The 9496-nt window shown below is 40.0% G+C and overlaps 1 protein-coding gene and 2 long non-coding RNA genes across 3 annotated transcripts; 2 read left to right on the top strand and 1 right to left on the bottom strand.

Moving 5' to 3' along the window:
- Positions 1-498: 498 nt before the first annotated feature.
- LOC121576962 lies at positions 499-980 on the top strand. The gene is made up of 3 exons (XR_006661012.1): positions 499-542; positions 644-763; positions 878-980. It is a non-coding gene; the product is annotated as an uncharacterized LOC121576962 (long non-coding RNA).
- A 2530-nt stretch (positions 981-3510) lies between these two features.
- Positions 3511-5489, top strand: LOC123490698. The gene is made up of 3 exons (XR_006661013.1): positions 3511-3557; positions 3703-4283; positions 5436-5489. It is a non-coding gene; the product is annotated as an uncharacterized LOC123490698 (long non-coding RNA).
- Positions 5490-6398: 909 nt separating this feature from the next.
- LOC121576963 lies at positions 6399-7914 on the bottom strand. Its single transcript, XM_041890593.2, has 3 exons — positions 7457-7914; positions 6992-7210; positions 6399-6897 (listed from the first exon to the last, which is right to left on the bottom strand). The coding sequence occupies exons 1-3, from the start codon at positions 7813-7815 to the stop codon at positions 6690-6692; spliced, it is 786 nt and encodes a 261-aa protein (XP_041746527.1). The 5' UTR covers positions 7816-7914; the 3' UTR covers positions 6399-6689.
- Between the last annotated feature and the right edge of the window lie 1582 nt (positions 7915-9496).

Raw genomic sequence — 9496 nt, forward strand, 5'->3', positions numbered from 1 at the left:
TACGGTGGCGGGAAGTGCAAAGCAACATTACAAAGAATGGAACACTTTTACAAAGCTCGAGACAAATTTACATTTTGGAAAACAAATTTACATTTTGGAAAACAAATTTACATTTTGGAAAACAAATTTACATTTTATAAAACAAATTTACATTTTATAAAACAAATTAACATTTTAGAAAACAAATTAACATTTTAGAAAACAAATTAACAAGACGCAAAACACTTTTACCAGTCCCGAAACAAATTTACAAATGACAGATTCGTCACGGAAAGGGAATGTACCATATACCGGAAGTGACACGGAAGTGATGAGCGTTTATGGCGTCAAATAAGTTTATGGTGACCGCCCGAACATGGACTGCGGCCGAGGGATGTTTTGCCCGTTTTGTGGCAAACACATGAACAGCTTAACGCGGTTTTGCTTTACGTGTGGTCGGTGTTTGGAGTTTTTAAAGGACGCGGACAAGACGGAAACATTGGAAACACAGGGGACGTCTGAAACACAGGGGACGTCTCGACAGCCGGACAGTGCTATGCAAAGTAAGTTTAGCGAAAACAAAAACGCGCTAGCTAGGACAGTAACGCTAATGATTTTTGAGCGGTTCTAACTTTCTGTTTCGGAACTCTGTCCATTTCTGCAGAACAACCATGCCCATCATACAAACAGTTCATGGAGTACAGAAGCTCGAAATCAAAAGAACGACAGTCTTTTAACTATGGGCCAAAAGGAAGATATAGGCCTAAAGAAAGAACACGTCCAGGTAAGGTGTACTGACCGTCCTATACAATTTTGCAATGCTCTATATGTATTTGTGTGTTTGTGTATATTTATTTTACCTATGTATACATTAATTATATCTTTGTTATTTTACTAGATAAACGTAGGATTGATGGTGCCAAGTGGAACTGATTTAAAACCTCTAAGAGGGAAAACACTACAGTTATTTACAGACCCAGAGGTAGCAGCACCTGATTTCCTGAAACAAGCTGTCCAGAAAATGACAACATTTAACAAGGACATGCACGAAGGACCTTATGTCCTTTTGTATCCAGACTGCTCAGAGGTGGTTCATGTGCCTGGGTCAGAAAGGCCATTCAAATTGGCAGAATATAAAAAGGAAATAGGAAAGGCATATTCCAGGATCACTTTTTTCATTTGCCTAGAAAAACACTATAAAAGAGGTTAGTGGATCTCATGATTCAATATTTTTACATATTTAGATACTCTGCTGGAGGATAGATAATGGTTGTTTGAATTATTTTTTTCAGTGGATGATACCTCAGACTCTGATTCTGAAATTGTCATCACAACAAGGAGCACAGCTGAACTCAATCGTGCTGACACTTTGGTACATCAGTTATTTCTCTTTTTTAAATGTTTATGTATGTTTGTATTTATTCATTTTCATATAATTTATTAATTAGATGTACATTGGATTTTAAGCATAAAATCAATGTCCTGGTCAATATTTTAGTGGAAAAAGGCTTGTTTTGATTATTTTGCAGTAACTATTATACAGTAACACAGACAACCATTCAGCATTGATATATACTGTATGTGGTAATGGAAAAATAATGGAACCTGTTGAAAGTTGTTGATCATTTTATCCGTTTCCTCTCAGGTTTTTGAACCACAAAATCGAAGTACTCCCAAACACAAGCTGGACGATGAAAGGGTAGGTGTTGCACACTTGGACACAAAGGAATTTTCACACGTGCAATAATAATTCATATTTTGTTGGGCTACAGTGCTTTCACTACCAGGTAAAGTGCAATTTCAATTTTTTTAATTTAACTCACAAAACTGATAAAACTACTAGCAGATATTTCACTACTTATTCACATACACATTATACATACATTTATATTGCTGCACATAAGCTCAACGTTGCTACATGCTATCAGCTGTTTCTGTAACTGACTGCGGTGCCCCTGCTCCCCTACCTAAAGGACCCACAGCTGCCTGTGTGAGCAGAGCTTTACAGAATAAACCCACTGAAATACAGTTGCTCTTGCAGTTGAATAAACAAAAATTAACCAAACCATTAAAAAAACACGTGAGAATTAAGTGGGGGTATCCACTGTCCATTCATATGTCCACATCACTGTCGATCCTGCATAGGTACTATAGGCCTTTACTGAAGTGGCACGGTCATCCAGAACCAACTTAAAGAACTCCAACACGTTTCGGCATCTAGCCTTTGTCAGGGAGTCAAATAGATGTAATGAGAGACACTGGGTTTTTCTAGTGGTAATCCACCAATAGGAAACATGGGACACATCCATATACATAATGTTTACATGATTTGACTATTGTAGGCCTGAAGGACACCTACTGGTTTTAAGATGTCTACAACACCTACTCTAGCCCAGAACACCTTGGACACTAGAAAAGACCCATTGTCTCTCATTTCATCTGTTTGACTCGCTGCGAAGGCTAGATGCAAAAAGGCATTAAAGTTCTTTTAAATTGGTTCTGTATGGCTTGGCCACTTGCAATACAAGCATTTTAATAGTTAAAAAATAGTAGTTTGAGCTTTCTTTTATTTTATACCTTTTCCATTAAAAAAGAAACTCAAACTAACTCAGATTTGAGTCCAGGAAGCGCTCCTATCCACATGTTCTCAAAATAATCTTTTTTTTAAATACATCTTTCTGTTCCCTCTACTACTACATGCTACTCAAAGCTACATTATAGCATTTATCATGGAGCTAATCATTTTAATATGTTTTATCATGTTTCAGAGATGCACCAGGACAATCAACAATTCAGCCTGGACAGGTAATAAGGCAGAGTGTGGCAGCATGACATTTCTTGCTTTCAGTGTTGTTGTTTCAGACATTTTAATCTTTTTTTTCAGATAGTAATATCTGATGCTGAGGATCTGGATCCACCGGAAGCAAATCCAGAAAAAATGTCTTGCTACAGGTAAGTAAAAAAAAAGGGAAAAGATAATGACTGACATAATTTAAATGTATTGAACTGATTACATGGGGAAGACATTTTTGTTTGTAAGATGTTTTAACATGGAAATGGCAATTTCCCAACAGTAAATACACAGACCTGTATTCACCAAATGTTGAGCAGGAGGACGAAAGAGCCGGTTGCTGTCAATGTGAAGAATTTCCAACACACAGCAATGTAATATGCTTTGACTATAGCACTCCAGTTTTTTTCACTGTACAATAGTTCTTGTATATCTGGAATATCCACAAATGAATTAACTTTTTGTCATTACAGGGAGGAGACGGACATTGCATTACCTGACATCGTAGCAAACCTGTCTCTTCCTATTGATCATAAAAAAGTCAGCCGGTTTAACATCTCAAGGGATAATGTTTGGTATGGGGCAGTCAGAGGTTTCAAGCGTACAACATATTCTGAAACCTGTGACATGCTGGTGAAATTTACTGATGATACTGGTGTTCTGGAAGAGGGAATTGACACTGGTGGTCCAAGACGAGAGTTTTTAACTCTACTGATGAAACACCCTAAAAGACCGGCCCATTTTGATGGACCAGAAGGACATCGGTTCTTGGTCTACAATGCAAAGGGTATGCATATTGGTTGGATGTGTACTATAGGCTACTAATGGTTGGTTAATGCTCATTGACCAGATATATCACATGACATATGCTTGCATATTACAGTATATACAGTAATGCATTGTTTTAATTTTGCAAATGAATTCATTCACAGCTGTTAGGGAGGATGAATACTACTTGGCAGGAAAGATGATTGCTGTGTCAGTTGTGCATGGAGGTCCAGGACCCCAGTTCCTGTCAGAAGATCTTGTACATTATCTTGCAGGCCAGCCTTCATTCAAAGCAACAAATAATTTAATAACTGATGAAGAAATAGGGAAAGCTTTGCAAGAGGTGAGAATAGCATAAGGGTATGGTAGGGCAGAGTTTTTCATACTTACTGCAGTGTTTTTGAGACAATGTTTACTTCCTATATCACGTGCGGAATATATTTAATTAATTTATTAGTTTTTGATAGTGTAAGATTACACCTTGCTATGTACGTTATTAAAAAAATAGGCAAGGAGATACAGTGCATACAGTTATTGACTGGGGTGTTTTTGCCCATTTTCATGTCTTTCAGATTGAGAATGCTGCTTCATTGGATGCTCTGCAAGAATGTATGATGAGACACAGCACAATGTTACAGACAGCAGGTTGTCTGAGACATGTGGCTACTGTGGAAGAAAAGAAAGAAATCGTGTCAGACTACCTCCAATGGTATACCATTGACCGCAACTCATCTGTAATTGACAGGTAAGATGATATTTGTAGTGATGAGATTTTTATTTATTTATGTATGGATTTTTTGTTTGAAATGCCTCATGGTCCCCATCTTTGGTTTATGCAAGTATGTATATCTGTTATCAATTTGTCCTTAATCAGAATTTGTACCTTAGTGTATTTCAACGGATATGTGATGTCACTTCATTCTGTGTCAAACTACAGTGCCTTCATTAAGTCTGCACACCTTTATAGATTCAATTTAAAATATATTTAAATCCCTTTTCCTCATCAATCTAACACAATACATCATAATGACAAAGCAAAAACAGAAATTAGATCTTAGGTTTCTCCTCCTGACTAACTCTTCCATAGAGGAAAATCAGTCCAGTTACCCCTTAAAGTGATCCATCCACCTCTGCTGCACATCTGGCAGCAGAGTGATGGTTTGAGGCTCACTTACCCATCAAACCCTTGATGACTTGCTGCTGTTTATCCAACCACCTGCTCCATACTGTAGCAGTGTCATTTACATATGGATCTATTTCTGCCCCTCAGTTCTCATAGAGATCCTGACATGCAGAGAGGTTTTAGTATCTCTTGTAAATGTCCCTGAAAATCAGATATAAAGAGTGTGGTGATGTTGTGTGTAAAGCCTGTAGCTTCATACACGAGGAATCCAGGCTGGAATTACTTCCAAGGTGCTTCAACAGTGTACTGAGAAAATGGTTAATTAACTTGTGCGAATGTGATATTCCAGTTTTTAATTTTTATTAAATTTGCTACAATTTCTAAAACTTGTTTTTGCTTTGTCATTATGATGTATTGTGTGTAGGCTGATGAGGAAAAAGATTAATATTACTATTTTAAATTGAATCTATAACGAAACAAAGTTGTGAAAAAGTGCAATGGGTGTGTAGACTTTCTGAAGGCATCGTGTGAGTGCTCAAGCCACCCATCCGTCTGTGTCATTCCAGTCTTTTGTTTCTGTGTGTTATACTTACAGTTTGTAACAATTAACGTTTAATGTGCAATGCAAAAATAGGGTTTTTGAAATCAATTTTCAACAATGTTAAGGTGGATAGTAATTGTAGACAAGAGAATATTTAATAGTTTTTCTTTAGATAATTTTAAATTCAATTGGCACTACACAGCAGTGAAACAATGTTTGTGTTCACTCTGTAGATTCAGAGATGGTCTTTCAACCCTGGAGTTTTTGACTGCACTACAGCAACACCCCTACTTTGCTGGCCCCTGTCATGTGCCACTCTGAAAGGCGACTCACTGCTTTTGAGCTTGAGAGACTCTTCAAACCTGACCTCAGTCCTTCGGGGAGTAATCGAAGACTTAAAGAAAGTCAAACCATGGCCTACTGGGCAGACTATCTCCTTGATTGTGAAGGTTTGTTAGTTTGTTTTTTATAACTAGTTAAGAAAACACATGGCAGTGATGTATCTGAATTGTTTTTCTTTGCAGAAGGCCAGGCTGCTGTGTCTGTGGAAGATGTTTTGATGTTTGCTACTGGGCTGTCTTCACTTCCCCCATCTGGCTTGGAACCACTGCCTCAAATAGAGTTCCTGGAGGACTCTGCGTTCCCAATGGCAAATACATGTTCAAACTCCTTGAGATTACCACTCCTAGACTCATACACTTTGTTTAAGTCACAAATGGACTTTGGAATTCAAAATAGTCCAGGATTCGGCTGTTTCTAAGCTATATGATGGATGACCCCTAGAGTTAAGACTCTGAAAAAGTTGTTGTTGTTAAAGGTTAGGGTTGGGCATCATTTAGATTTTAACGATTCTGATTCCAATTCCGATTCTTCCTTTTGATTCCGGTTCTTATCGATTCTCGATTCCGATTCTTTGAGTGGTGGAGTTGAAACGGGTCACATGCTTATTTCACAAATAAGAGGAAAGTTTTATTTTGATTCAAAGGTGGGTTGCAGTTTGAGGGGCTTTTTCAATGTAAAATAAAGCCACACTAGAGCACCGCTTACTGTGCTCCATGGCTGCAGCACAACAAGCACCTGGCCGCTACAGAAACCAAAACTTCGCATATTAAATTTGGAACCCATGATCAGATTTGAAACCCAATCCTCCAAAACGATTCCAATAAAGAAACAATTCCGATGGAATCGTAATTTTTAACTATTCCAAGTAGGAATTGGTTCTTGATGCCCAACCCTATTAAAGGTGCACTTTTAAAGTGCAGTTGCCAAAGTTGTTTTTATAATGTTACTGTATGTGAGCATGTTCTTTTCTCACAGTAAACATTTTGAAAATGTTTTAGATCCATTACTCTCAATACTACAAAAGTGTAATAAATACTGATTACTATTTTTGATTAATTTACTTCACACTTAAAAACAATTAAGCTTTGGGTGACAGATTCATAAATATTGTGTTCAGACAGAAAAACCCTCCCTTTTTGATCATTTCATAGCTGAGCCATTTCTTTTAGTTTCATGTACAGTTCGGATGCAGACTCCCAGTTGTCTGGCTTCTGTAACTGATTGTGTTCCATGGCAAAGTCCAAGTACTCCTGCATGTTTGGGTCCCCACAAGGAGTCATTGACAGGCTAGCCTCAGGAAGGGCATCCAGTTCAGCTTGTTCACTTTGAAATCCGCAGTCTCTGGAGCCAAACCTATGTTAAATAGAATACATAATTGCATTTATTTTCATTTAAGCTAAAACGTTACATTAATGCTTTTATCTGTTTATTATCACCAATGTATAACCTGTGTGGTAAGTAGTAGAGTTCATTGGGCACTCCTCCTGGACATGCTGCTGTTCTGGAAGGGCGAATCCTGTGGCTGTTCCACAGTCTCACACACTCATCCAAGTCCTTCTGAATAACATCACCAAAGCAATATCTCAATAGGCATTGATGCTCATGACTCCCGTTGAAGTATCCGGCATCTCTAAGGTCGGCAAATAACTCCATCCAGAACTGAGACCTATAGAAATGGATACAAATGTTTAGTTATACTATAAATAATAAAGGTTAGTTATAATGAAATGTATGGTCTGTGCATCTTTTGGTCATTCGATTTTCTTTTCAGGAACAGCTACTTTTCCTGACCGGGCAAGATTTGCTTTACAAATTTGTATTGATAATTATTGTGCTCGTTTTTCATTAATCGTTCCTGAGAAGAAAATCGAATGACCAAAAGATGCAATGACCCTTTATGAAGACAACTCACCTTCCCTTTCTAAATATAGACCACCAGGACTCAATACGCTGGTTATTTATAGATGAGCCGTACATGTGGCTGGACGCTCCAGAGTAGTAGTCACTGTGATGGTGGCGTAGGGTACATTGAATTGCAGCCATTATGCCGTTCTCAGTGCCGCAATCAGTCCTCAGTCTCATGGGGATGATACCGAGGTTTCGCACACATGACATGAAATAGTGAGCAATCACTGTTGGGTTATTATTTGTTGGTCCACATTGAAGCCACAATACTTTATGTGAAAATCCATCTATGCATCCCGAAATGGCCAAACCGAATGGCTTAAGTTTGTCATAACCATCTGCGTGCCACATATAGTTAGGTCCCATTGAGTAGTTGTCCAGGTCCACGAAGTTCAAATCTGATGGCGTTACTCACGGCGTTTGGCGAGGAATAATCCTTTCTGCGGTACAACCGGCTTCGTTCAGTTTACTTTTAAGAGTCCTCAAGCTGATGTTTACACCGTGTAGACTTGACATCATGTCCACGATTACAGCGTTCGAGTGACCCTCGTTAAAATATTGAACGCAATGATGCAGTATGTCTGGTGTTTCCGTCTGGTCCGCGTCCTTTAAAAACTCCAAACACCGACCACACGTAAAGCAAAACCGCGTTAAGCTGTTCATGTGTTTGCCACAAAACGGGCAAAACATCCCTCGGCCGCAGTCCATGTTCGGGCGGTCACCATAAACAACACGAAAAGACCACGCTCATCACTTCCGTGTCACTTCCGGTATATGGTACATTCTGTTAGGCCTACTGCTGCTAGGTAGCTCTCTCTCTCTGCTCTCCCCCTCCCCTCTGTCTGTCCTTGATTGCAGGAGTGAGGTCTGGTGTGCGGGAGTCAGGGTTCCAGCTGCAGCTCATTCACCATAATCACCTCAGCCTTTAAGACCCGGTCAAACTTTCCACTCATCGTCAGATCATAGTCAAGACGACCATGTTAGTCTCGCTGCCGACTCAACCTGTTTGTTTTCGCTCTTTGTGTTTTTGGCCTGTTCTATTTACTTTTCTCCTGTGCCACAGATTATGGGAACCTGACTTCTGCCTCCGCTTCACTCCTGCCACCACCATCCTGCTCCCCACTACCGGACCTCCCTTTTGGACTCACCACGGACACTAGGACATTACGGTACCACCCTGCCCTGACCTGGATCTGTTACCCTCCCTGTAACCTGGACTTGCTCTTCCCCTATTATTGGAAACCTGGACTTTTTGAACATTGTAAATAAACTTGTTAAACCTTCTCTGGCTTGGTGTACTTGTCTGCATTTGGGTTCTAATCCAGTTAAATCATGACAGTATGATCTGACCAACATGAACCCAGCAGACAGTAGCTCGGATACCACCCCAGAGTGCACTCAAATTCGGACTGCTATAGCCAATCAGGACATTTTACTTGGCCAACATGATACCCTGTTTAAGACTATTGCTGAGAACAGTCAGGTGCTGTTTAATCAGGTTCAATTACTCACCAATCAGGTGTCTGTCCTTACTACCCAAGTTAATAATGCAACCCTCGGGCATGGCATACAAACTGCCCCTTCTCCTGCTCCACCTGTTTTTCCTGGCCCTCCAGCCCAGATCAGAGAGCCTTTTGTTCCTGCTCCAGAGCGCTATGATGGGAAACATGGGAACCTGTGGTGAATTTTTGACTCAATGCTCGTTAGTGTTTGAACAACAGCCCCTCACCTACGCCTCAGAAAGAGCCCGTATTGCCTACCTTATCAACTCTACTAGCGGTTCCGCTCGTGCCTGGGGATCCGCGGTCTGGGAGAGTCAGTCGGACATTTGCAACGCTTACGTTGGCCTTCTCCACTGAGATGAGGAAGGTTTTTGACCACCCGTACGGGGCAAGGAGGCTGCGAAAGCGGTTGTTGTCTCTTCGGCAGGGGGTTCGCAGTGTGGCGGAGATGGCAGTGGAGTTTCGGACGATTAGGCGTTGAGCGGTTGGAATGACGAGGCATTACAAGGAGTGTTCATCAATGCTTTGTCTGAGACTTTAAAAGA

The sequence above is a fragment of the Coregonus clupeaformis genome, unplaced genomic scaffold (assembly GCF_020615455.1).
Source record: "Coregonus clupeaformis isolate EN_2021a unplaced genomic scaffold, ASM2061545v1 scaf4432, whole genome shotgun sequence".
Classification (NCBI taxonomy): Eukaryota; Metazoa; Chordata; class Actinopteri; order Salmoniformes; family Salmonidae; genus Coregonus; species Coregonus clupeaformis.